The 27,568-nt window shown below is 38.9% G+C and overlaps 1 protein-coding gene across 8 annotated transcripts in view; it reads left to right on the top strand.

Moving 5' to 3' along the window:
• The first annotated feature begins 304 nt into the window (after positions 1-304).
• Positions 305-27,568, top strand: part of CEP41 (centrosomal protein 41) — a 46,891-nt gene continuing 19,627 nt past the window's right edge. For 4 of the 8 annotated variants that reach the window (XM_033863269.2, XM_033863270.2, XM_019923851.3 and 1 more), the window contains exon 1: positions 21,359-25,576. In XM_033863269.2, the coding sequence (XP_033719160.1) occupies positions 25,429-25,576 (148 nt within the window). In that variant the 5' untranslated portion in view covers positions 21,359-25,428. Of the gene's footprint in view, positions 427-3,233; positions 3,265-5,136; positions 5,533-12,838; positions 12,903-21,358; positions 25,577-27,568 lie in introns of those variants that run through there. The other 4 variants (XM_019923860.3, XM_019923874.3, XM_033863272.2 and 1 more) reach the window with 3 other exon arrangements.

Below are 27,568 nucleotides of genomic sequence, written 5' to 3'. Positions count from 1 at the left end.
CCACATTAGCTAGAAACACTTGTTTTTTTCCACACTTTCGAGCCCCTCCCCCCTCGAGCTCTCCGCAGCCGCCCACGCGCAGTCGGCAACCTGCCCCTCCCCCCTCGCGCCCCTCTACCCGCGCTGAAGCTGGCGTCAGCGGGCCCAGCGGAGAGCCCAAAGGACCTCGGCAGCCGGTGTCCCGCGTTGCCCTTGGCAACCAGAGTGGCGTCTCACTCTCCCTTGACCCCGCAATAAGAGAGTAAACAGGGCATCCATTGGCTGGCAGGAGAAGGCAGGCCAATCGGAGAAGAGGTTGTAGAGAGGCGGCTGAGCTGGATTGTGGGAGTAGGAAGCTAGGGTTAGAGGTTACCGGTGAGGCTAGAACCCCGAGCGTGGTCGGTTGGAGCAAATATGTCTGTCCGGAGGCACATTGGGAATCCTGAGGTGAGGGCCAGGTCCAGATCGGAGAATCGGAGGGGGCGGGCGTACCGGAAAAGGCTCCACGTGGGCAGGGAATACGTGGACTTCCGCCCTCCAGAAGGCGGGAAGCCGCGGCGTGAGGAGGGGTCTGGAGCGGGGAGGGAGGGGGAGGAGCGGGCCTGGGGGACTCCGAGCCCGGGCAGCCTGGCCACCATCCCGCACAGGCTTACTGTATTTGTCGCTCAAAGGAGCGAAGTGCATGAAGACACAAGTCCCTTCCCTCAAAGGGCTTACAGTCTAGGAGTGGCAGTTACAAAATATAAGTAACATCTGGATGAAGCCCAAAACGCTAAAGGAACAGAATCAAAGGAGCCATCATTTCTGATTATTGGGGTACAGAAAGAGGAGGAATAAGCAGACCAAGCCATTTGGAAAGGACGCAAAATATGATATTAGTTTTACCCTCTGCTCGATTAAGACGTTTTACTTTTTTGTCTGTTTCACCTCCAGTGCCCTGCTGCATATGTGGTCATTTCATCTCAACAAATGTTTACTGGATTCCTAAGGTGCAGGGAGTGCTAGAAATACAAAAAGATAAGACAAGACCTTTTAGTCCTTTAACAAGTTCAGTCTAGTGAGGAAGACTTATAAACGAAATTTGAGTTCAATGTGGTTGGGAAACAGGATGTTAGGGGAGCACAGAAGAAAGCTAGGACTCAACCGAGGGAGTGAGAGAAGGGTCCTGGAGATGGTCTGAAATCCCAAGTTACTAACCAGGTGAAGAAGCATCCCAGGTAGAGAGAACATCTTGAGCCAAGTTTAGGAGCTGAGAACCATGAAAGTGGACAGTTCCTTGTAGAGAGGCAGGAGTCAAGTCTGGAAGGGCCTTCTGTACCTTGCCAGCATTCTTGGCCTTTACAGTGAACAGGAGTTGCAGCGTGTCTCATCTCAGGATGGATGCCTGTGAGCTTTGCTGAGAAAGTTGTGAGGTTGAGTTTAGGCTCTGTAGGGGAGTGCCATGATGGATTATAATGTCTACCGTGGATGTCGGGGGGGTATGTGTGGAGAGTAGTGGTTTGACCACTGTGTATTTATTTTGCCTGCTGGTCAGAATTGAGAAGCATTGGAGTTTTAAGTAGCCGAGTTGCATGGTCAGATGTGCATTTTAGGCAGTGGTTGTAGCCACATTGTGGAGAATGGATTGAGGAGTCCAGAACTGGGGATAGGGAGATTGGTTAGGTGGTTATTATGATATGGACCTAAAGTAAGGCCATGGAACTAGGGACAGAGAGAAATACTTAGGGGATAAAATCATCATGACTTAATAATGAGCTTTGAGAAATGAGAGTGTGATGGATGACTTAGGTTTCCAGCTTGGGCTACTCATTGGTGCTGATGCCATTAATGAGATCAGAAATATGGGAGAAAAAAGAGGAATAATCTTAGGAGTGTAGGGGTAGAAGAGCTGGGTTGCCCTGTGCGGTTGTCCATTTGTGCTCTGGATAAAGATGTTCAGCTCACTCTCTTGTTTTCATGGGGCACAATTACTGGTAGTTTCTTGAGAAAGAGTGCATAAGAAATAAATATTTTAAATTTATGTCTATGACATTAGGCATGTCTAAAAATGTTATTATTCTACCTTCATATTTATTTCCCTGAGAGTTTGGTTAAGTATAGAATTCTTGGTTGGAAATCATCAGCATATTGAAAACATTGCATTGTGGTCTTCTACTGTTCAGTTTTTGTTGTGGAGAAGTTCAAAGCCATTGTGTTCCATTGTATGTGACTTGATTGTTCCTTTCTGGAAGCTTGTAGAATTTTCTGTGTCACCAGTGTTATGATGTTTCACAAAAAATTCCTTGTTATGTGTCTATTTTCACTTATCTTTGTGGGCGCCAGAAACTCATGTCCTTTCTATTCCGCAAAATTTTAAAAAATCATTTGTTGTTGACTTTCTTCCTCAATTTTCTCTATCCTCTCTTTCTTGAATTCATTATTCTGATGTTGCTTCTATATGACTGGTTCCCTAATTTTCTTAAATTTTATCTCCTGTTTTCCAGATCTTTGTCTTTTTGTTCTCTTTGAGAGATTTAACTCTATCTTCCAGTCCCTCTATTGAGTTTTTAATTTCTGCCATCACGTTTTTAATTCTTAAGAACTGTGTTTTGGACTCTGACGTCCTTTTAAAAAACCTTTATTTTGAAATAAATATAAATTCACAGGGAGTTGCAAAAATAGTACAAAGTGGCCCCATGTACCCTTCACCCAGTGACTATATTTTATGTAAATATAGTACAATATAAAAACCAGGAATCTGACATTTGTACAATGTGTGTATAGTTTGAGGCTATTTTATCACGTGTAGATTTGATATAATCAAGATTTGCAAGTGTGTCAATTTACAATCAAGATAGAGAACTATTCCTTCACCACAAATATCTCCCTCAGGCTACTCCCTACTAGTCACATCCACTTTCCTCCCCCTCACCATCCTAACCCGTGGCAACCATTAATGTGTCCTCTTATTTCTGTAATTTTGTCATTTTGAAAACGTTACATAAATGGAATCGTACAGTATGTGACCTTCTGAGACTGGCTTTTTTCACTCCAATAATGTCCTTAAGATGCATCCAAGTTGTTGCCTGTAGCAATAGTTCATTCCTTTTTATTGCTGATTAGTATTCTGTGGTATGGATGTATAACAGTTTGTTTAACCATTCAACTATTGTAGGATATTTTGGGTGTTTTCTGTTTGGGGCATTACAAATAGAGATTTGAACTTTGGGGTACAGTTCTTTGTATGGACATTAATTTTCATTTCTCTGGGATAGATGCCCAGGAGTGCAGTTGCTGTGTTGTATGGTAAGCTTATATTTATTTTTAAAGAAACTGTCAAACCATTTTCCAGAGTGGCTATACCATTTTACATTCCCAGCACCAGTGTATGAGAGATCCAGTGTTTGCACATTCTTGGCAACATTTAGTACTGTAAATAATTTTTATTTTAGTTGTTTTAATAGGTGTGTAGTGACATCTCATCATGGTCTTAATTTGCATTTTCCTAGTTGATACTGAGGTTGAACATCTTACGTTTTCCCAACAGCATTTGCTCACTTTGTGTCTCTGTGTCACATTTTGGTAATTACCACAATATTTAAAACTGTTCAATTATTATTATATTTGATATGATGATCAGTGATCTTTGATGTTACTACTACGACTTGCTGAAAGCTCAGATGATGGTTAGCATATTTTAGTAAGAAAGTATTTTTTAATTAAGATACATATATATATTTTTTAGACATAATGCTATTGCACACAATAGACTACAGTTTAGTATAAACATAACTTTTATATGCACTGGGAAACCAAAAGATTTGTGTGACTCAGTTTATCACAAAAATCACTTTATTGGGGTGGTCTGGAACAGAACCCACGATATCTCTGAGATATGCCTGTATAAGTTTTTGTGTGGATATGTTCTCTAATGATAATTTTTTAAAATATGTTTTCTCCCTACATAGTCTCAGTTTCCTCCATATTGCTATTTTTCTTTTTGTTTTGTTGGTGATATTTTTATTAGTCAGCTTTGGACTGCCATTACAAAATACCACAGAATGGGTGACTTAAACTACAGAAATTCATTTCTCATAGTTTTGGAAGCTTGGAAGTCCAAGATCAAGGTGCTGGCTGATTTGGTTTCTGGTGAAAACTCTCTCCTGGCTTGTGGATGGCCACTTTCACGCTATGTGTTTGGATGACCTCTTCTTTCAGTGTGCACTTGAGGGAAGAGAATGAGCTCTTTGGTGTCTATTTTTGTAGGGACACTAATCCTATGGGATTTTGGCCACACCCTTATGACATCATTTAACCTTAATTACCTCCCAAAGAGGTGCAGTCCTATCTCAATACAGTCACATTGAGAGTTAGAGCTTCAACATACAAATTTGGAGGGGACATAATTCAGTCCATACATAAAATTGTTAATCTGTGTTTTTGAGTAGGAGACTTAAAAAGGTGATTGAGACCTCTGTATATTTGGGAGGAGTTTGCTGATGTGAGCTTAATTACCAGAAGATCTCAGAGGGCCATGATTTGGGGACTCCCTTTCCCAAATCTGTATCTTCAGCTCTTTCCTCTCAGGCTGGTCATTTTCTCCAGAGAACTCCCCTCTCCTGAGAGTAAAGGCCTAGTTGAATTCCTGGAAGAATTAAGGTTAGGGGCTAAATTTCAACATTAGTATGCATCATTCACCTACTACCCCTATTTTCAGTAATGATATCCTTTCCCTGTATCTGGAGACACCCCCCAGTCCAGAAACCCTTTCCAGGGAATAAATATGTAGATACCTGCTATGGTGGGGGAAGGGCAATCACCTAGTGGCACAGAGGGAGAAGGTTTTGGAGATCCAGTAGCTTCTCATTCAGCCTTCAAGCAGTCTTGCTTATTTCAGTCACTCCTTTTACTCCCACTTCTGGAAGGTGCCTGGGGCTGCCAATTCCTGGGCCTTTCAAGAATTTTTCTTGGCTTTCCCTTCCATTTTCTTGAGTCCATCAAGTCATTTTCACTTGTTGATGTGCCTTCTAGACTTCAGAAATCACTTGTTATCACTTCTCCCACTCTTACTCTCTTTTTTTTTGGACTTTGTGTCTGTAAAATAGTATCCTTTTAATGAGGTTTTACTGAGGTTTTGGAAGGAAGTGAAATTAGATGCATTTGTTCAATATGCTGTCTTCACCCAGTAGGCCATGACCTGTAATTATTTTATTTGCTTGTTTATTTTTGGCATACTTACAGGAAGATAAGATAGGACCTTGTCTGTACTGCGCCACTGCCTAGCACACAATAATTGTTCCTTAAATATTTGTTAAATGAGTAAATGAATATATCTGAGCTGGAAGAAGTCAAGGCTAGAGTTCACTATTTGGAAATTAGAAGCATGTAAATGGAATTAAACCTAAATGGCCGACAGAGAACCTGTAGATTAAGAAGATGGAATCCTGGGGAACACAGTGTTTAAGTGGCTGACAGAAGAATCATCCGTGTGTGATTGGAGCATTAGAAAGAGCCGTTACTGAAGCCAAGTGAAAGCTGAAGGTGGGACTATATAACAGTGTACGGAAAGGTCAGGTAAGTTAGAGACTGAAAAGCAGCCATTATATTTAGCAGTTAGGGGATCTCTGACATTGGCTCGCTCCTACGGGAGCCACAGTAGAATGATGGGGACAGTAGCCACACTGCACTGGATGGAGGAGTAAGTTGCAGTTACTCAGTGTAGTTTTTGTTTTTCTGTTTTCTCCCAAGGAGCTTAGCTAGAGGGACCTCCCTGGCAGTCCAGTGGTTAAGACTCCACGCTCCCACTGCAGGGGGCATGGGTTCGATCCCTGGTGGGGGAACTAAGATCCCATTTGTCGTGCGGCACGGCCAAAAAAAAAAAAAACCAACGAGCTTAGCTAGGAAGTAAAAAGGGTGGGTTGGTGTTCCAATTATATATTGGTTTCTTATGAGTCTCCCCCATATTTAGTGGCTTAAAACAACAATAGTCATTTATTTATTATCGCTTACAGTTCTGGAGGTTGACTAGGCTCAGCTAGGCAATTACTTGGGCTCTCTCATGTGGTTTTGCAGACAGAAACTGGGTCTAGAGTTTCTAGGAAGATATAGTCTGTTGGCTGGGAACTCAGCTGGTGCTGTCAGCCGTATCACCTACAAATGGCCTTTTCCATGTGACTTGGCCTTCCTTGTAGCTTGAGCTGGGTTCCAAGAACAAGTTTCCCAAAAGAACCAGGTGGAAGCCGTATTGTCTTTTATGATCTAGACTCAGAAGTCGTATGGCATCACTTCCATCAGTCACAGGCCCGTCCAGATTCAAGGGGAGGGAACATAGGCCCCCACCCCTCATTGGGAGGAGTGTCAACATCACAGTGTGAGTGGTTGGGAAGTTCTGTTGTGGCCATCTTGAAAACTACAGTCAGCCCCAGGTGGTAGCTGCTGGCAGAGTAGGGGCTGCTGCACACGCAAACATGGGTCAAGGTTGGTGTTTGAGATCGGTAGGATTGGTCCAGATTAAAACTCCTATAAACAAAAATCTCTTTTAAAGTTGACACCTAGTCCCTTTATTTTATTGACGTCCTCTTTATACAAATGAGAGAAGTAGAGAAATTTTGAACAAAATATATAATGGAATTTTTTTTAGTCCTTAAATGTAAATCTTACTACATACATTACAATTTCAATGTGAACAGCCTTGTGAGTTCCATTTTAAAAGAAGTGGGAAGTCAGAAAAGCTCATTCATTTTTGAATGACTTGTGATTCAGACAATCTCCCTCATTTTTTAAGTGATTTTCCTTCAGAAAAATCCCACTGTTGACTTCTCATTCTTCTCCCTTTTCTACAACATCCATGTATTCACAAAGCCGGGTCTCACTTTGCATATATTAGTAATCTACCAAAATACTCCTTTGATTGTGTGGCTCATATCTCAGTGTTTTTGATATCTTCCATTGTCTTCAGGGCCTAGTCCAGACCCTCAGCCTAAATTCAGGGATCTCCACCTGGTGCCTACGTATCCATGTCCAACCTTACAGCACAGGATTCCATATACCCACCGTTCTTAAACGTTTTGGGGTTATAGACCCCTTTGAAAATTTGGTGAAAGTCAAGGACCCTTTCCCTAGAAAAATGTACATATACTCAAAGTTTTACATATAGTTTCATGGGACTCATGGACCTCCTAAAGCCCATCAGTGGACCCCGTATTCAGAACCCCTGCCTGAATGAGGCTGCACAGTAAAGTGTTTAAGAGTTCAAGCTCTAGAGCCAGACTGCCCAGTTTAATTCCAGGTTCTACCACTCTTACCAGCTAACCTCAGGAAGTCACTCCACCTCTCTATGCCTGCTTCCTAATATATAGAATGAGGATAATACTAGTATATACCTTATTGGTGGTTGTGAGGATTAAATGAGATAATGGAGAGAAATGCTTAGCTGAGTGCCTGACAACATAGTTAAGTGCTCAATAAATTTTAGCAGCAATTACCTTTATTGTTGTTGTTGTATCTTCTCCAGCAAATAGAACAATTTGCCATTCTTTAAACATGCTTTTAAAGTGGCCTTGCTATTATAATTTCCTCCACTTAGAATACTTTTTCCATCCCTTTTCCCCATCTTTTTTTTTTTTTTTTTTTTTTTTTTTTTTGTGCGGTACGCGGGCCTCTCACTGTTGTGGCCTCTCCTGTTGTGGAGCACAGGCTCCCAATGCACAGGCTCAGCGGCCATGGCTCATGGGCCCAGCCACTCCGCGGCATGTGGGATCTTCCCGGACCAGGGCACGAACCCGTGTCCCCTGCATCAGCAGGTGGACTCTCAACCACTGCGCCACCAGGGAAGCCCGCTTTTCCCCATCTTTTTATCCACAGAAGCTCAACCCTTAAAACAGCTCCAGTGCCACTTCTTCCATGCAGTCTCCCTTATCACCCGCAGTGTGAGAGCTATCTTTTTGTTTCAGGTTCCTCGAGCCCTCGATGTCTGTGCTGTCCACGGGGCACTAGCACGCACACTGCGTGTTGCTCAGCTCTCAGAACCATTTCCATCCATTTGGTGTACTTATTGTTCTCACACTGGTGCAAGGCCTTGTAGCAGGTACAGAGGTAGAGCCTCTGTCCCAAGTGTAGGCAGTGAGGAGTGTTAATGGTACAAAGTGCTGTGACAATCCAGGCAGGGAAGAGATTTCTATCTGACTGGGCCCCCCAGAGGAGGAATCTTCCCGGAAGATGTGTTTGTGCTGGGTCTTAAAAGCCAACCAGAGGTTAAGGAGCAGGGATGGGGTGGGTAAACAGAGAGGGCATTATCTTTTGACCCTCCCTAGAGATGTAAGCCCCCAAAGGGCTTCTGTCGTTTTTGGTTGCTTTCAAAGAGCCTGTATGAGTACCACAAACATCAACTTTCTTAGCTTTCTCCCTTCTCTTGTTGAACTTCATTATGACCACCTATCTTATTACATTATCTTAAATATACGTCCAAAGCTGCACCTTCCACCTGGGCTCTGGGCCTCATCCTTTCCCGCTCCCTTGTTTTCATACCTGCTTGCTTCATTTTCAACCTCTTATCCAGCCCATTAGCTTATAAACATCCTCAAATCTCTCCTTTCTTCAAACAACAAAAACTATTCCTTAGCAACTCTGAAGGGGGAAAAAAAGACCATCTGGCTACTATCCTCCCTTCTCATAACACTCAACCTGCTGTTTTTGCTTCTGCTCCTGTCAATTTACTGTAACTGCATCCAGCAGGGTCATCAGCAGTGTCCTGGTGTGTTCAATCCAAATTCACTTTTCTGTTTTCTCTTCCCTGACCTGCATTCTTGTTCGCTTGTTCATATTTGACCTCTTGTTCTCTGACTTGACAGCATTGATCACTGTTGACCATTTTCTTCTTCCTGAAACTCTTCTTCTTTAATTCTCATGACCCACTTTCTTCTGGCCTCTTGCAAGTTTCACCCACAGTTTTTTTCTCCACCTGAAGGTAAATGTTGGTTTTTTTTTTTTTCTCAGCCTATACACTCTCCAGTGGTGATTGTGTACATTCCCATGGCTTCCCCCAAATCTTGTTTTTTCTAGTCCAGAAATCTCTCCTGATCTCCAGACCCCCCAGATAGCCAGCTTACCACTTCCGTTTTGGATAACCCACAGATACCTTATATTCAAAATGCCCCAAACAGAACACATCGTGTTTTTCAATATATGCTTCCTCCGTAGTCCCTTTTTTGGGGAATGGTATCACTGTCCTTCCCCTGTTACACTAGTCAGTTTTAAAGATTTTATATCTTAAAGACTTCTTAAAACTGTCTCCCTCTCCTCATCTCTACTGCTGCTTTCTTAGGACCACAGATCCTCCGAGCACAACCTCTTACCTGATCTTTGCGCCTCCATTCTTGACTATGATCCTATTAGTTCTCCAGAGTGCTGCCAGAGTGATCTTTCTAAAATGGAAATAGAATCCCATCCCTTCTCCCTAACCTTCTTCAGTGACTCCCATCATCTACACCAGGGTTCCTCAGCTTCAGCACTATTGACATTTGGGGTCAGCTAATTCTTTTTCGGGGTTGGGGGTCTTCCTGACATTGTAGAATGTTTAGCAGCATCCCTGGCCTCTACTTACTTGATGGTAGCACACCCACCACCCAGTTCTGACAACCTAAAATGTCTCCAGACATTGACAGGTGACCCCATGAGTTGGGGGAGCAAAATTGCCTCTGTTTGATCTTCAGGATAAAATCTAGGTTTCTTAGCATGGATACAAGGCCCTTTGTGTTCTTCCCCTGCCTGCCTCTTCAGCCTCATTTGACCCCATATTGCCCGCTATCCTCCACTCCAGGTCTATCAGTTACCAGGAACCCTGTAGCTCCCACCCACCACTCCTTTAACTTGACTAACTTTCTCAGCCCTTGGATTTCAGCTCAGAAGTCACCCCTCAGGAAATAGTTCCTGACTCTTTTAATCTGGATTAGGTGCCAATCTTACATGCTCCTGTTGCACCCCCTGCTTCCCTCTGCTTGTTCATCATGCAGTGTGACGTCTGTTCACTTGTCTCTCTTCCCAGCATCAGCGAGAGCTGGATGGGAAGGACTGTGTTTTGTTACCTCTGTGTCCTTAGCACGGTGGCTTACTCCTAGTAGGCATCCAGTAAATGTCGACTGAATGAATTGTTGGTGCTCAATAAGGCTTTGTTGAATGAATGAATAGTCCTCCTTGAAACAGCTGCTTTTCTCAGCTCTTTCACTTTCCACCATTCCATCCTGTTTATGTAATTGAAAAAAAGCTAGTTGGTCAGTAGGTCAAGAAACAGTCACCCCCAAAGCAAGGATTTTAAGGAAAAAAGTCTGGCAGTTCCATAAACTCTGTGGTGCACTGCGTAGAGTGGAACACAAATAGTTTTACGTTATGGTTGGTACCAGAAAGTCAGGAACAAGAATTTGGACCAAAATGGGAAAATGGGAAAGAAACACTACATTTTTGTACTGTAGCATATGGATTTCTCATTAGTCTATGTAAGGGAAAACCGGGGGTGGGAAGGGCTCAGCGACTGCAGCTGTCCACACTCTCTCCCCCCATCATTCTGCTGCCACCACACCTGGTCCCCAGAGACACCCTCACTTCTTAGCTATGTTGGCTGAGGTATGGACAAATCCCCTTGGTTCAGCAGAGACTAGCCTGGAATCTTTCAAAGGAGCTTTGCTAGGAAACTAGTGGGAAAAACAAAACAAAAGTAAAAACAGGAAACAGCATATAGAAATTATAAAAATACAGAGAGGAGTTATAAAAATACAAAGGAAGGAAGGAAAATGACAGAGAAAAAAGAAAATCCCTTAGCTTAAGATAACTAAGTTCCAGTTTTAGCTTTCCTAAATTTACCAGGCACATGTTTTCCCCTGGGTTTTTTGTTTCTGTTTTGTTTTGCCACAATATTGCCTCCCTCTGAAGAACTCATCCTACAGTCCTCCTTTTCAGTCTTTGACTATTTTCCTTTTCTCACTTAAGAATCTTCTCTTTCTTCATCTAAGAGGGAGTTGGAATTGGCATTGGTCACTTTCTCTTACCGATGGCGGGTTGCTGATTAGAAGGAGAAAGGAGCTTTCCAGCCTTTCTCTGAGGATAAAGTAGCTCAGGGGTTCTACTTCTGAGGACCAATGCTAAGCGTCCATGAAAAAGGTTTTACTTGCCTGGGGTGAAATGAAAAACACAGACGATATCAATGAGTTTTTTAGTAGCACTAAAGGACTGACCTTTTTATTCTGGGTTTTTTTTTTTCTTTCTTACTTTTTAAGTATTAAAATAGCAGACGGTAGTTGTGAGGTTTTGCTTTGTTTTTGATGTCCTTGTCAAAATTAAATGTTGATAATTCTCTGTAGGTACCCCAGTTTTTAAAAATTCTTCCTGGTCTCTGAAGTCCAGAACTCTGACCAATAGATAATTCTGTAAGACATTGAAATGTACCCTATTTTTTTTTTTTTATGCTTTGTGGGTCATTTGAAAAGGTATTTTAATATATAAATTTATTTTTCAATCCTCCAACAGGACGTGCTGTAGTTAACTATGTTTTCAAGGGCAAGTGACACAGGTTATAAAGTTTGACGTTCTGTTCTAAGGAACTATGTAGTTGCTGTAATATAATCCTCATTCTAGATATTCATTTATTGGTTGAATATCAATAAATGTGCCCACCATGTGCTAGGTACTGGGTGAAAACAAATTTGAGTAAGTTATTGTCCCTGCCTTCAAGGAAATTCTAGACTAGGCAAGAAGGTCGAGGTGTGAACAATAGTACAAGGTGTCAGTACTCTAGGAACCAGAGAGAAAGTACCTAATTCCACCTTGGACAGCTTTATAGAGGAAGTGAAGTGTTACCCATGGACAAGTTGAGGAAAGGCATTCTAGGCAGACATTTGCTATGACTGGAACCTGAGTGAGTGTGGCAAATTTCGGGAACATTTGGGCAGCTTCAACTTGGGAACATGTGGGAGAGTGGCAGAAGATGAAGTGAAGCTGGAAGGGTATTGCCCAGTTTTAATTTCCTTTTCCACAGCTACCAGTTACTGAACATATACTTTTCATACTTGTAGTCCAGAAAAAAGCCTGAGCAATAAAACTGTATTTTGTAATGTTTTTATTCATTAGCCTTCCCTCACTTAATGCCTTTTGAAAATGCCACTGAAATTTAATATGGGTAAATGCCTGGTACTTGGATTCAGAGTTTACTCCCAGAGCGTAGGACAGGGGAGACCTGACATAGCATTTTGCTGACCATAAACTTTCCTTGAGCCCATGATACGCCCCAGCTGCCCCGAGAGCAGATGCCGTCGTGGTGACTTCTGTGGAGCGTCAGACTCAAGGCAAGCAGCGGGTCCTGGCCTGGCAACATCTGGGCACTGTGCTCAGGTCTGCGTGCCACTTTTTAGGGCATGTGTGGATAAAATCTAGAGGGTATCTGAGAAGATGGCCTACAAACCATCATATAAAGAGTAAAATTAAAAAGAACAAGAGAGCTGCCTTTAGTTATTTTAATGGATTGCTTGAGGCAGGATGGAATGGCTTATTCTGGGTTGTACCAGTGGACTGGATGGAAATTAGATCAATTTTGACTCAGTGTTGGAAATAATTTTTAAGAGCTTTTTTTCCTAATTACATAGCGCTATGAGATTATTTTGACAAAATATGGAAATGTTTTGACAGAAACATGATAACCATCTTCACCTGTGAGATACTGTAGTGTGAAGTGTCCTATTGAAGGAACGGTTGGCCCTCTAGAGCTCCTTCCATCTTTAAATTCAATGAAATTTTAGCATTTGTTCTAATTTTTAAAGTATCTTATCTCTTTTCCAACTTTGCCACCCTTACCCTTACATTAACCCAATTATTTGTGAATTTTATTATTTTTTAGTATCTGACCAAGAGGATACCACAAAACCCAAGGTATCAGCATGTCAAGTCAAGACTAGACACTGGTAAGTAAAGACTAGAAAATAAAAACTTAAAAAAAATCTAATAGCCGATTATTGACAAAAAACAGCATGTCATGCCTGGTATGAATCACAGCTAAAAGTTTCTTACTGTCTGGGCTGATGTTTTTCTGAGCTCAGGACTTATCTTTGAAAGCTGTTTTTCAGATTATCATTAAAAATCTCCATTCACATAATTGAGCTTACTATAAATTGAGAAACTGATAAAAACAGTATTTAATAAGTTCCAGGACTGAGGCTAATAAGTTCCAGGACGTCAGCCTCTATCTTGGAACACCTTAAGTATCTTCCTTAAAACTGGGATCAATAGATTATACTTGTGCATGTTTGTTCAATTCCATATTTGCACAGTGCAACTACATGCAAATTTATGGGCTACAGGACATGTAAAGATGAGTGTGAATTGTGATTTTTGTAATCAAAGAGCTTAGATTCAAGTGGAGTCAGACAGACTTGAATGAGTAACTAAAATACCAGGCAAAATTAAATTAGTGCTGCAATTCAGGTAAAATGAAATTTAAGAGTGCATTACTGCTTATTTCCATGCTGTTGACATTTTTCAGTGTGATGATGAAAACCACTCCCCAGATCCCTGGTGGATTTTCAGTCTTGTGAGATTTTGGTTGGTTGTTTAGTTTTTTTCAACATCTTAAAGTCTGCTGTGGAAAATCCATCCTATTAAGATGGTTTTGCTAGTGGATAGGGGTACCACATGCCTTTAGCAATACTGAATTTTCTACCAGTAACCTCAAGACAACGGAGAAAATAAGCTGGGGTGTTGACTTTGTTTAAATCTCATTCATTTTGTCTTTCTCTTTCCCCAGTCTCCTTCAAAATTACTGTCTTCTGTTATGCATGTTTCCCCAAATAAAATAGACTTAAATTAAATGTTTTAAATGAACCACATTTGCAGATACTATTTCTTGGGACCTTTATTTCAAACATTTTTGTGCTGTACAGATATTTATCCTTGCAAATATCCTGTTTGATAGGAGGTAAAAAATGTTATCTCTGTCTTTGAGGAGGAGGAAATTTTAGTCCAGAGATTATGTGATTTACCTGAAGTTCAGTAAAGGAGATAGAACTAGGATTTGTGTGCAGGATGAGGAAGTTGATGTTGGAGACCTGGTGTGACGTCCTGGGTACTCTCACTTCGGCCACATTGTCCCAGTGCTTCCTCCAGCCTCATTTCTTCTATCACAGATGTCTTCAGCTCCTGCCTCTCTGTCTATCTGCCTTTATTAGCAATTGTGACCCACCTTTCTGGAATAAGTTATTCTGCGAGGGAAGTACTTTGATTAAAAATACCATATTTTCTCTGAGCAGTACGGACAACGTTTTAAAGACTGCTTAATGCATTTCTTTTGGAACCTTCTTAAAATTAAAATTTGTAAGAGCTGAAGTCTTTTTCAGATAAATAGATTTGTCTATAGCTTCATTTTTTTTTTCTCCTGGAAGTTGAATTTTGTGAATGAAAACTGATTTCTTTCCCTTCAATTCCTCAGTTCATAACCAAAGTTTGACTCAATAATGGTGGTACGTGAAATTAATTTCAATATTTTGGAAATTGAGATATTTCTATCTGCTTTTTATAATACAAAATAATTGCCTATCTCCTTTTATATTTTGAGGTTTTTAATCTAGTATTTTTTCTAATTAAACTTTTTATTTTGAGGTAATTGTAGATTCACATGGAATTGTAAGAAATAAAACAGAGATTCCTTGTACCCTTTACTCAGTTTCCTATAGTAACATCTTGCAAAACTGAGCTGCGCTATCCCAACCATGATATTGACATTGATAAATACAGTCTGGCTACAGAACATTTCCATGACCACAAGGATCCCTCATATCCACTTTCCACCCTCACCTGTGCCTTAACCCATGGCTACCACTAATCTGTTCTCCATTTCTATAGTTTTGTCTTTCACAAATGCTATATAAATGGAATCATACGATATAAGTTTTGGGATTGGATTTTTCCGTCAGCAAATTCTCTGGAGATTCTTCCAGGTTGTTGCACGTATTAGTAGTTCATTCCTTTTTATTCCTGAGTAGTATTCCATGGTGCACTCCATACATGCACCACAGTTTAACCATTTTCCTATTGAAGGACATTTGAATTGTTTCCCCTTTTTGATTATCACACGTAAAGGTGCTGTAAACATTTGTGTACAGATTTTTGTGTGAAAATAAGTCTTCATTTCTCTGGGATTAGTGCCCAGAAGTGCAATTTCTAGATTGTATGGCAGTTGCATTTGTAGTTTTTTAAGAAGCTGCCAAACTGTTTTCCAGAGTGGCTGGACCATTTTACATTCCCACCAGCAGTGTATGAGTGATCCAGTTTCTCCACATCCTCACCAGCATTTGGTGGTGTTGCCATTTTTAATTTTAGCCATTCCGATAGGTGTGTAGTAGCATATTATTGCCCTTGTGATTTGCATTTCCCTAATGACTTATGACGTTGAATATCTCTTCCTGTGCTTATTTGCCATTTGTGTATCTGTATACCTTCTTCAGTGAAATGTCTGTTCATGTTTTTTGCCTGTGTTCCAATTGGATTGTTCGCTTTTTAATTGTTGAATTTTGAGTGTTCTTTACATATCCTACCTACTAGTCCTTTGTTGGATACATGGTTTGCAAATAGTTTCTGCCAGTTTGTAGCCTGTCTTTTCATCCTCCTAACAGGGTCTTTCAAGGAGCAAAAGTTTTCAATTTGGGTGAAGTCCAGTATAGCAGTGTTTCCTTTTATGGATCATGCTTTTGTTGTCAAGTCTAAGAACTCTTTGCCTAGCCTAGGTATCAAAGATTTTCTATATGCTTTTTTCTAAAAGTTTTATATTTTAGGTTTTACATTTAAGTCCATGATACATTTCTGTATAAGATGTGCAACTTAGATTGAGATTAATTTTTTGATTGTGGATGTCCAATTGCTCTAGCACCATTTGTTAAAAAGATTACCTTTCCTCCATTGAATTGGTGTGTTCACCTTTGTCAGAAACAAGTTGGGTATACTTACATGCATCTATTTCTGGGTTCTGTATTCTGTTCCATTGATTTATGTGTCTATCCCTCTGCCAATATCACAGTCTTGATTACTGTAGCTATATAATAAATTGGATACTTAAAATTGGTTAGACTGATTAGTCCCACTTTATTTTTCTTTACAAAATTATTTTAGCTACTCTAATTCCTTTGCCTTTCCATGTAAATTTTAGAATAAACTTGTTTACATTTACAAAGAAATATTGCTGTACTTTTTTTTTGTATTTATTTTATTTATCATTTATTTTTGGCTACATTGGGTCTTTGTTGTTGCGCAAGGCTTTCTTTAGTTGTTTCTTTCATCAGCATTGTATAGTTTTCAGCGTATAAATCCTATACATGTTTTGTTAGATTTACACATAAGTATTTACTTTTTTTGAGCAATTGTGAATGGCATTGCATTTTTAATTTTGGTGTCCATGTGTTTATTGCTAGCGTATAGAAATATAGCTTATTTTTTATATTTATCTTGTATCCTGAGACCTTGCTAACTCACTTATTAGGTAAAGGAGAAATTTTTTGGGTAGATTTCTTGGGCTTTTCTATGTAGACAATCATGTCATATAAAAAAAAGGCAGTTTTATTTCTTCCTTTCCAGACTGTATCTGTTTATTTCCTTTTATTGCCTTACTGTACTGGCTAGAACCTCCAGAACTATGTGAAGTAAGAGTGCTTAGAGCGAACATCCTTGTCTTTACCCCAAACTTAGTGGGAAAGCATTCAGTTTTTCATGATTAAGGATAATGTTAGTTGTATCAGGTTGAGGAAGTTTCCTCCTGTTCCTATTTTTCTGAGAGTTTCTATCCTGAATGACTATTGAATTTTATTGAATGCTTTTACCGCATCAGTTGATATAACATATGGTTTTTTTCTTTAGCTTGATAATATAGATTGCTTTGATTGATTTTTAAATATTGTACTAGTTTTGTATCTATAGAGTAAAACTCACTCATGGTGTATAATTCCTATTATATGTTGCTGAATTCAGTTTATTATTTCATTATAGATTTTTATGTTTATATTCATGAGGGACATTGCTTTGTAGTTTTTGGTTTGTTTTTTGGATTGTGTTTGCCTGGTTTTCGTATTATTGTAATATTGGTCTCATAAAATGAGTTGGGAAATGTTCCCTCCTGGTTTCTGGAAGAGATTATATATTATTGGTGTTAATTCTTTCTTAAACATTTGGTAGAATTGTCCAGTAAAACCATTGAGCCTGGAGATTTCTTTTTTGAGAGTTTTTAAATTTTGAATTTAATTTTTTGATAGTTATGGGGCTATTCAAATTGTTTGTTTCATATTGGATGAGTTGTGGGTTTGTGTTTTTAGAGGAAGTAGTACATTTCATCCAAGTTTTCAAATTTATGTGCATAGAGTTGTTTGTAGTGTTCCCTTATTATCCTTCTAAAGTCTGTAATATCTAAAGTGATAGTCCATGTTTCATTCCTAATGTTGGTAATTTGTGTCTTTTCTCTTTTTTTCTTCACTACAGGTTTGTCCATTTTATTGATCCTTTCAAAGAACCAGCTTTTGGTTTCATCAATTTTCTCTTTGTTTTTCTGTTTTAAATTTTATTGTTTTGCTCTTATCTTTATTTCCTTCCTTCTGCTTATTTTGCTCTTGTTTCTAGATTCTTGAGGTAGGAGTTTAGATTATTGATTTAAGAGTTGTTCTCTTTTTTAATGCATGTAGTTAGTGCTGTAAATTTCTCTCAGCACTGATTTAGCTGTGTCTCACAAACTTTGATATGTTGAATTTTCATTTTCATTTAGTTCAGTGTATCTTTTTATCTCCCTTAAGACTTCCTCTTTGATCCATGGATTATTTAGACATGTGTTGTTGTTGTTTTATAAATTATTTATTTATTTATTTTTGGCTGCGTTGGGTCTTCATTGCTGCGCACTGGCTTTTCTCTAGTTGCGGTGAGCGGGGGCTACTCTTTGTTGTGGTGTGCAGCCTTCTCATTGTGGTGGCTTCTCTTGTTGTGGAGCATGGGCTCTAGGCACGTGGGCTTCAGTAGTTGCAGTGTATGGGCTCAGTAGTTGTGGCTCATGTCTCTAGAGCGCAGGCTCAGTAGTTGTGGCGCGTGGACTTAGTTGCTCTGTGGCATGTGGGATCTTCCCGGACCAGGACTCGAACCTGTGTCCCCTGCATTGGTAGGTGGATTCTTAACCATTGTGCCACCAGGGAAGTCCTGTGTGTTGTTTAGTTACAAGTGTTGGAGGTTTTCCTGTCATCTTTCTGTTATTGACTTCCAGTTTGATTCCATTGTGGTTGGAGAATGTACTCTGTATATTTTAACTTTTTAAAATGTATTGATGTTCATTTTATTGCCCAGGATATGGTCTATCTTGGCATATGTTCCATGGACACTTGAAAAGAAGCATAGTTTTGCTTAGTGTGTTCTTTGTTTTGTCCTGATAGTCCGAGACTCCTTTTATCTTTTCCTTTCTAATTAGAGAACTTCCTTTAGCCATTCTTTAGGATAGGTCTGCTGGTGACAAATTCTCTTAGTTTTCATTCATCTGAGAATGTTTTGATTTCCTTTCATTCCTGAAGAGTATCTTCTCTAGGTATAGGATTCTGGGTTGGCAGTTCGTTTCTTTCAGCACTTGAAAAATATTGTGCCACTTTCTTCTGGCCACCTGATTTCTGATGAGAAATCTCCTGTTATTCAAACTGTTTTTCCCATATGGGTAAGGTGTCATTTATCTCTTGCTGCTTTCAAGATTTTTTTTTCTTTAGTTTTCAGAAGTTTAACTATGATATATCTTGGTGTGGATTTCTTTGGGTCTGTCCTGTTCGGAGTTTACTCAGCTTCTATATAAATCTGAAGTTCATGTCACTTGCCAAATTTGAAAAGTTTTCAGCAATTATATTTTGAGTACATTTTCAGCCCCAGCCTCTTTCTCCTCTTTCTGGTACTTTGATGGCATCTCATCACAGTCCAGCAAGGATGGAAATCAAGGCTCCCTATCTGGCCTTTGCTGGCAGTTAAGGGTAGGACATAGCTTTTCTGTGGAATGTGGCTGGAAAAAGGCAGTTATTATCTAATAGTTTTCTGTCTTGCTGTCCTTTGGCTGGAGACAGCAGGCTTTTGTTAGGGACATTTTTGGTCTATTCATAGGTATTTCTGGGTTTCTGGCTTCTTCAGCTCCAAGTCTAGTGTATATGAGGCAAAAAACAAACAGACAGCACCCAGGTAACTCAGCCATTATGTCATTCCTCGGGTCCTGAGGTCCCTAACCAGTCTGCCTTCCTCTCTCTACCTATTAGAGTCTTCTTATGTTTGTTTTATGTATAATGTACAGGATTTTTTTAAATTGAAGTATAGTTGATATATAATATTGTGTTAAGTTTCTGGTATACAGCAAAGTGACTCTGTTTTTTATATATATATACTATATATTCTTTTTCAGATTCTTTTCCATTATAGGTTATTACAAGATATTGAATATAGTTCCCTGTGCAATACAGCAGGACCTTGTTGTTTATCTATTTTATATATAGTGGTGTGTATCTGATATTACCAAACTCTTAATTTATCCCATCTAGGATTTTTTTTATTCAATCTTTTTTTCTAATTGGTGTGTTTTCTTAAATTGAGATATAATTTACATATCATAAAATTCAACCTTTAAAAATGTACAATTCAGACATTTTTAGTACATTCATAAGGTTGTGAAACCATCACCACTATCTAATTGCAGAATTTTTTTGTCATCCCATAAAGAAATCCCGTACCCAAAGTAATCATTTCCCATTCCTTACTTTTACCAGTTCCTGGTAATCACTAATCTATCTTTTGTATCTATGAGTTTGCCTCTTCTGAACATTTCATATAAATGGAATCATACAATATGTGACCTTTTGTGTCTGGCTTCTTTCACTTAGCATAATGTTTTCAAGGCTCATCATTGTTGTAGCATGTATCAATACTTTATTCCATTTTATTGCCAAACTATTCTTTTATATAGCTATTTCACATTTTGTTTATCTACTTATCATCTGGTAGATGTTTGGTTTGTTTACGCTTTTTGGCCATAATGCTGTTAAAACATTAGTGTACAAGTTTCTGTGTGAACATACGTTTTCAGTTCTCTTTGTTGATGTACCTAGGAATTGAACTGTTGGTCAGACATTAACTCTGTGTTTAATTTTTTGAGGAACTGCCAAAGTGTGTTCCAAAGTAGCTGTACTTTACATTCCCACCAGCAGTGTAGGAGGGCTCTTTTTTTCTCCACATCCTCAACAATGCTTGTTATTGTCCATCATTTTGATTATAGTCATCTTCGTGGGTGTGAAGTGGTATCTCATTGTGGTTTTCATTTGCATTTTCCTAATGAGTAATGATGTTGAGCACCTTTTAATGTGCTTATTGGCATTTATATAGCTCCTGTGGAGAAATGGCTATTCATATCATTGGTTTTTTAGTTGGGTTATTTGTCTTTTTATTACTGAGTTATAGGAGTTCTTTTACATACTCTGGATAGTAGACACTTATCAGGAGTATAACTTGCAAATATTTTCTCCCATTTTGCGGGTTGTCCAGGGATTTTGTGGTACTTAGCAGGAGGAGTAGAGAAAAGTACATCTACCTCATATTCCTGGAAGCAGAAGTCTCCCAAACTAGTTTTATAATGCCTTTGGAAGGGCCAGAGTATGCTTCATTGCTTAAAACTCAACATATTTTAAAGTCAGTGTGTGAGAAATCTAATTCTAGTGTTCAATTTTTTGTTTGTTTCAGATTTAGAAATTATTTTAAAGTCAGTTTAAGGAAAAGATTTTAATTTTTTTTCTATTTATTTTTGTGACTTACCTCCCTTTGTATTCGGTACAGTGGCCTATGGGTTATGAGCCAGGATACAGATCCCTTCAAACCTTTGGAGAGCCATCAGGGCTTGAGACAGCCCAAACCTCAGCATTTTGTCCAAATATTATCACTTATATATGTCTGCCATGAGGTGAAAAGTGTGAGGAGTCCTGGTTATGAAAACACCAGAGTTACTTTAAAGGTCAAGTAAAAGTAAGAAACTCCTGTCTGTGGTATGATTTTAAGCTCTGCAGTCAGAGCCGTGGAAATAGGCACGATAATGAGTGAGCATTTCTCATTTCTAGGCTAAATAGATGGGTCTTTAATCTTTTCTTACCAAACAGTGAGCAGTTCAGAGTTAATCACAAGAAATCAAGAATTTCGTGGCATCTCCTGTCTTCACCCAAATCACCTTCTACTGAGCTCTTCAAAGACTGATATCTTCTTCCTGGGTAAAGATAATTTTTTATTTCTATCCTTCTGATGCTACTTCTCTTATAAACTCAAACACCAGTGTATAGCCATGGCTAGAAATATCAGAATTATTTTGAACTTCAAATATTTCTTTTGTTCCATAGGTGCCTGAGTGTATCTTACCAGCTCCCCAGCATTGCCAGACTGTGCCATGAATGGATTATGCTTCCGATGAAATCCCTGACGGCGTTTTGTTCAGTCTCCACCGCAGGGTTCTTGTGTATTCTCAAGCACCCTCTCTGGGTTTCTGCTCTGTAGCACTGCAGGCTGATTAACTTTCCAAACCACAGGGCTCTCCCTTTGTTAGTCTCCTACACTCTTTCATTGCTGGCATTATTCTCTCATTTCAATCTATATTCAATCTAATTTCAAATTTCTTTAGCTTTCTAAAATTCTGTAGACTATCTCCATTCAGTCTTTTCTAGCCTTTTTTTATTTTTTAGAAATTCACCTTAGTTTTCTTATCTCCATACAAACTAGTCATTTCCTTTTTTCTTCTTAGTCTTTACTTTTCCTGAATATCTGCTAATAGCCTTGATTTTAAGCACTCAAACTCATTATAGACTAAGTACTCTTCATTTTTATTTGGTATTTAATTCTGTTTCTTATGTCAAAGGAAGAAATGTATGTGAAAGCCTTTTACAAACCAGAAAGCACTATGCACTCGTATAACTTATTGAGATTGACAAAGGACCACTGTGCCTCTTTTCAAGCTTTCTGCTCCTTCTGAGCCAAAAGAACTTCTCCGTAGAGGAGGGAAATATTGAAGAAAAATAAAGCAATGGAATTGTCTCTTAGCAACTGAGTTCGTGCCTTATAAATCTTACCCACTTTAGATTACTGCTGCTCAAAATCACTTACTTTTCTTACTGGCTCAGTTCAAATAATGTTATTAAATTATAGGAAAACAAAGGAAAAAATCTAATGAATGAGTCACTCAGTTCGTTGATTGTGCTCTCTTTGCTTAGCACTATTGATATAGTTGAGTTGTGTTTTTCTCTTGATTCCAGTTGTAAAACTTTTTTATATATCTTTTGTTGCAACTTAAATTATAAACTAAGTAGAAGCTAAATACCATCTTATACATTTCTAGGTTACCTGAGTCCTGAAACAATATAGGTCATTTAAGTAGTATGTAACATATATGTACTATATATAAATCAGGTTGGGCATAGCTTAGAGAAAATCAGGTATCCAAAAACTCAAACCAAATTGGGGTGTGATTATTTACATTATAATATAATTCATTATAAGGATTCTTCAGCTAGTAGATCTTCATAGTATTTTTCATTTAGCAAATATTTTTGATTGCCTCCTACACTAGACAATGGAAAGGATAAAGATGTGTGTGTGTGTGTGTGTGTGTGTGTGTGTAAATAGTTGTTTTGAGCTGTCAGTATAATAAGATAGATAAGACTTGCGCACAAATAAGGCAGTACAATGATAAATGCCTTGTGAGTGGTAAGCCGAGTGCTGTAGAAGTTCCGAGGAGGGAAAGGTCACTTCCAGCTGGGTGAGCTATTATGATTACATGGGCAAGGTGACATGTTAGAGAACCAAAGACTAACAGAGAGTTTGTCAAGTTTAGTAATTAAGGCAAGATTGAAGAGGTAGGTAAGATGTTGGTGCCTTCACGAGTAGAGCAAGGAGTTTAAACTTGAGTCAGTAAGTGATGGGGAGCCGCTGACTTTTTTTAATCAAAGTATTGTCTAGGAAAATGTATCTGGCAGTAATGTGTAATTTTAATTTTAAAAAATTAGTCTGTTGATAGTCTTTTAGGTGCCTTACTTTTGTGTAAAACAAAAATGTGTTTATAAATAAGTCAATTATAGAATTGATTCATTTGTATTCTTTTTAAAAGGTAGTCAAAAAACTATTCTCAGATGAAATTAGATCCAGTAAGATGAGCTGCTTAGTTAAGATATAAGCAGTATATGAAGTGGGATAAAATACTACTTTTCATACTTTCTGAACTCATTTTTAGAGATTTTTTTGTGTCAGTTAGTCATTTCTCCAATTGAAGCAATGCAGAAATCCTCCATATTCTTTCCACCCCCCTCTACTTGGATAGAATGAATGGCTGTAATGAAAAGAACTTATCAATAGCCCTCTTAGATTTGTTCTTAATTTAGCCAAGTATTTGTACACCTCTGCAAAAGATTTTGTTTCTCTGCCTTCTCCTTTAGTGGGAAAAATAATCAGTAGGAATGACAACCTACCTCACAGGGTCGTTGTGAGGCTCTGCTGGTATGAAGATGAAGTGTTGTGTAAATACACTGAAAATGTTGAGAACTGACTGAGAAATGGATTTTAGACATGTTGTTAGTGGAAACTGCTATAGATTGGAAATGCAATGTTTTAATAATAAAGACTATATAATAAGGTTGGCTGTTGTTTTCCATTCATAGTATGCCTCAGGGAATTTAGAGCATAAAATGGTTCCCACCCAATACTATAAAGGAAGTAACACTTCCTACATATTTACCTCACAGTGAAATCATGTTTTTAAAACAGCACAGCCAGAGAATGATATGTTTTTGTGAGCCATATTAGAAACCAGGAGGTTGGGAGTACTAATCTTGACTTAGTTACCAACTTGCTGTGTCACTGGACAAGTCAGTGATCCTTTTTGTACCTCAGTTTTTTGACGATTCTGGAAGGAGGCGTAAAGCTTCTCCAGCCAAAAGAAACTGACTGCCACATCAACAGCCTGGCACTGTAAGGGACTCAGGAACATATAACCAGAAGCTCCTACGTAAAATAGTTTAAGAATAAGACTGTAGGACGCTGAACAGCGCACCATTTGCCCTGTCTTCTAACCCCAGTACTGACCAGTCAAGTTCCCGCCCAAGTGCAGAGTTGCAGGGAAGAGGATGTGAGTCTGGGAAGGATTCATGGTTTCCACTGTGGAGATCTGGTCACATCTCAGGTCCATTATAGCCTGAAGAACCTAGAAAAGATCATATTTTGTTCTAATCTTGGTCTTTGGTGCTATTTGGACTTCTTCTGAGATGTTCTCAGTGTCTGTCTTGAGGACCCTCAGCTTCTGAGCAGCCCTGACTACTGTCATGTCTCTCTGAGCTTTTGGAAGGATACAGTCTGGGTCCAGGACTACACTGAGTCGTGCTTTTTGGTTCTGATTTGGGGACTGTGTGTCTTCAGACGAAAAAAAATTTTTAACTCAGTAGAATTTTATTCTATAATGAATTCATGACAAGGACTTAATAATAACAAATGATATAAGTTGTTTTTTGAAAATGTACTTTGGGTTTTAGAGCAAGGATTTTCTTTCTTTGCTTCTGACCTAAACATGAAGAAAAGTTCAGAATAGTGCTTGAAAACATCAGTTCATGCTATTAATTGGAAGCATTTCTTTTACCTGAAGTTGTGACTGAAACTGACTAGCTCTTCTCAAGGCTTAAAAGTTAGGAGCACAATTTTAGAAATGAGAAATTATTCTGAATGTTTTGCTATACCTTTCAGGTGCCAGATAGAGCTTGCTGTGCTGAAATGAATCAAATTGAAGCATGCCTAGTAAAAAATAATAGCCCCTGGCTTGAGAAGCAGACTTTAGTTCATTCGGAAACCAGAAGGATCCTGGCCCAGTTTTAATGCATGAAAACTCTCCAAACCACCTTGGCTAGAGCCTAGTGTAGTAGAACCAGGCCATAAAACATGAGGGTTGAGGACTCTCCACAGTGGTGGGAATCTGCTGTTATTTCTCAGCAAATCAAATCCACAGTGAATACTGGTGTACAGACTGTGTGGTCTAGTTCAGGCTGCAACATCAGCATGAATAGTGGAAGACCAAGTTCAGGAAAGAGAAGGAAACCACAAAGATTAAGTGAAGAGGAAAGGGTTGCTTGGGTAGGCACAACGGCACATTTTAGACATTCAGAGGTCATTGCTTCTTTCTCTTCCTCTGCATATCTTCCCCACAAAAAGCTTATGGGGGGATAAATGGAAGAGGAAAGGCTTAACTCAGAAAGAAAAAACATTACATGAAGTGATCATTCGTACTGCCTGGGGGGACTTAATGTTTATTGGGTGTGCACCTCAGCTTAATGCATTTGACCAGAACATTTCCCTGGATTCCTTACCTTTTAATAATGCTGTATAATCCAAAAGACTATTTACTATGTCTGATCCATTTGTCTACTGTAATTCTGTAAAAGCAGAATGGGAAGGCTTAGGGAATACTTGTACTCCATTCTGTTTTCACAGTGTTACTCATTTTCTTCCATGAAAAGCATAGCTAAAATCCTGCTTCTCTTTTTAGGTAACAGTATGACTAAATACATTGAGAAGCTAGAAGAGATCAAAAAAAGTGAGTAACACTACTGATGGTTTGGGATAATGGAACCCTGTAGTTGCTCTACAAGTTGGTTATTAACGAGCCTAACCACACTCTACAGCTGACACACACACAGAGCTATGGGTGTCAGGTGAGTGTGGCAGGTGCCTAGAAGGATGTGGGAAACACTGTGCCATTCTGGTCAGCTGCTAAGATTGTGGTCTTTGAGTCTGAGTTCTACCTGACTTAGATCCCATAGGAGATGTTAATGTTGGAATGTGAAATAACCTCTAGTGAAGCACTGAGAACCCACATTTCTAGTTTCATTGTACTGCAGTCTTTATGACCTTTATTCAAGGTACTTAATCTTTCCTATTTTATTATTTTCTCTATACCTGAGATAGGAGTAATAATAACTTATAACATTCTTTTGAGTATAAATTCGACAGTATTCATGAAAGACTTAGCGGTGTAAGAAAGAAAGAGCTTATTCTTAAAGTGGTGTTATACATTATAAATTCATTGCAGTTGGCTTTCTTTTAATTAAAAATCATATTTCATGCACATCCTTTTAAAAAACTAATCTTCAGCAAAGATATGCTTCTAGTCATTGAGTGCACTGCCCTCGCACAAAATCATAATTTTTCAATCTGTGTCCAAAACAGATGTAAAATGTACACATCAAGTCTAGAATTAGAGAAGTAGGAACATCTATTTTCTAAGATGGATTTGTTCATAACTTCAGTAGGAGAACCCAGTGCTAGGGCAATATTGAGCTAATGGCAGTGAAGAGGTACTCTGATTGATAGCAGTTCAGGACTTGGCTCTGGTAATATATATCTTCTGGGAAGAGAATATTACAAATCCAAAATTCACCAGAACTTCTGTTTTTACACAGCAGGCCTTTTAATTTAAATGATAATGTTCCTGTTCCTTTTGAATTGCTGCCGTATTGAGAAACCCCTGACAATAGATCTGGACTCAGGAGCAGCTTCTTGCTGACTCTGTTATTTGCCACGTTCAACTACAAGGACTGATGCTATAGACATTTGTTTTTTAATGTGTGATGTCACAGTATCCTTTTCTTCTTATATATTTTATATTTTAAACATTTTATGCTATATATTTTAAATGTTATATATCTGTAAAATATTCCACTTTAAGTATATATATTTTAAGTGTATATTAAAATTTTAAACTATGGAAAAAAATCTTGTTTACTCACCTAAACTTCATTGTTGTCGTCCTTAATTCATCCACGGCAAGCAAAATTCAACTGGCCTGCTTCTGTCTTGGTTTGTAGCCTCTTTCACCTCCTAAGCATTTGTAGCTGAGTGTGAGCTCACCTGTCCACACCAAAATTTGTCCCATAAAAATTGTCCCATTCCACCCAGATTGCTGAAACCCTGTTTAAAACAGTTCTTAAAAGCACAATGTGGTTTCTTTAATATCTAAACTTTAAATGGAGCTTATCTCCCAAAAGAAACACCTGTGGATTAGAGTCCTCGAAAATGCTTACTTCACCTTCCTTCTTTAGAAGTTGTGAGCTTCCTTTTAGTAAGACAGCAGGTTCGTCTCACCTTTTACACGCTTTGTGCTGATTCCCCGACTAGAATTACTTCAGATTCTGGTTTGGGATGTATATTTTGGAAGATATTTCCTTCTCTTTTCCCATCTTCTGTTGTAGGTGTTCTTTTGGGTCAGAAGGGAGGAGAATATTGCCTTGTTTCATGACACCCTAAACCCGTCACTTTTCTCGGATTACCTTAGATGCCATGTCTTTCTGTGAAATCACAAACCTTGTGCTGTTACTTCCTTTGATTTGTCTTCCACTGTGAGCCCAACTTCCCTTTGCTAATAATGTGTTTTAACAGAACCCTGAAAACGCAGAATTCCTTTGTAATCTGAATATTCTTTCAACTCTGCCTGGGGAAAATAGACACACTGTGTCTATTGACCATTCACAAAGCCCATTCTTGGCTTCCAGTGGTTAGATGACACTAGTTGGGCCCAGTGTGAAACATC

Source organism: Tursiops truncatus, chromosome 9 (assembly GCF_011762595.2).
Source record: "Tursiops truncatus isolate mTurTru1 chromosome 9, mTurTru1.mat.Y, whole genome shotgun sequence".
Lineage (NCBI taxonomy): Eukaryota > Metazoa > Chordata > Mammalia > Artiodactyla > Delphinidae > Tursiops > Tursiops truncatus.
This window is presented reverse-complemented; position numbering and strand designations above follow the sequence as displayed.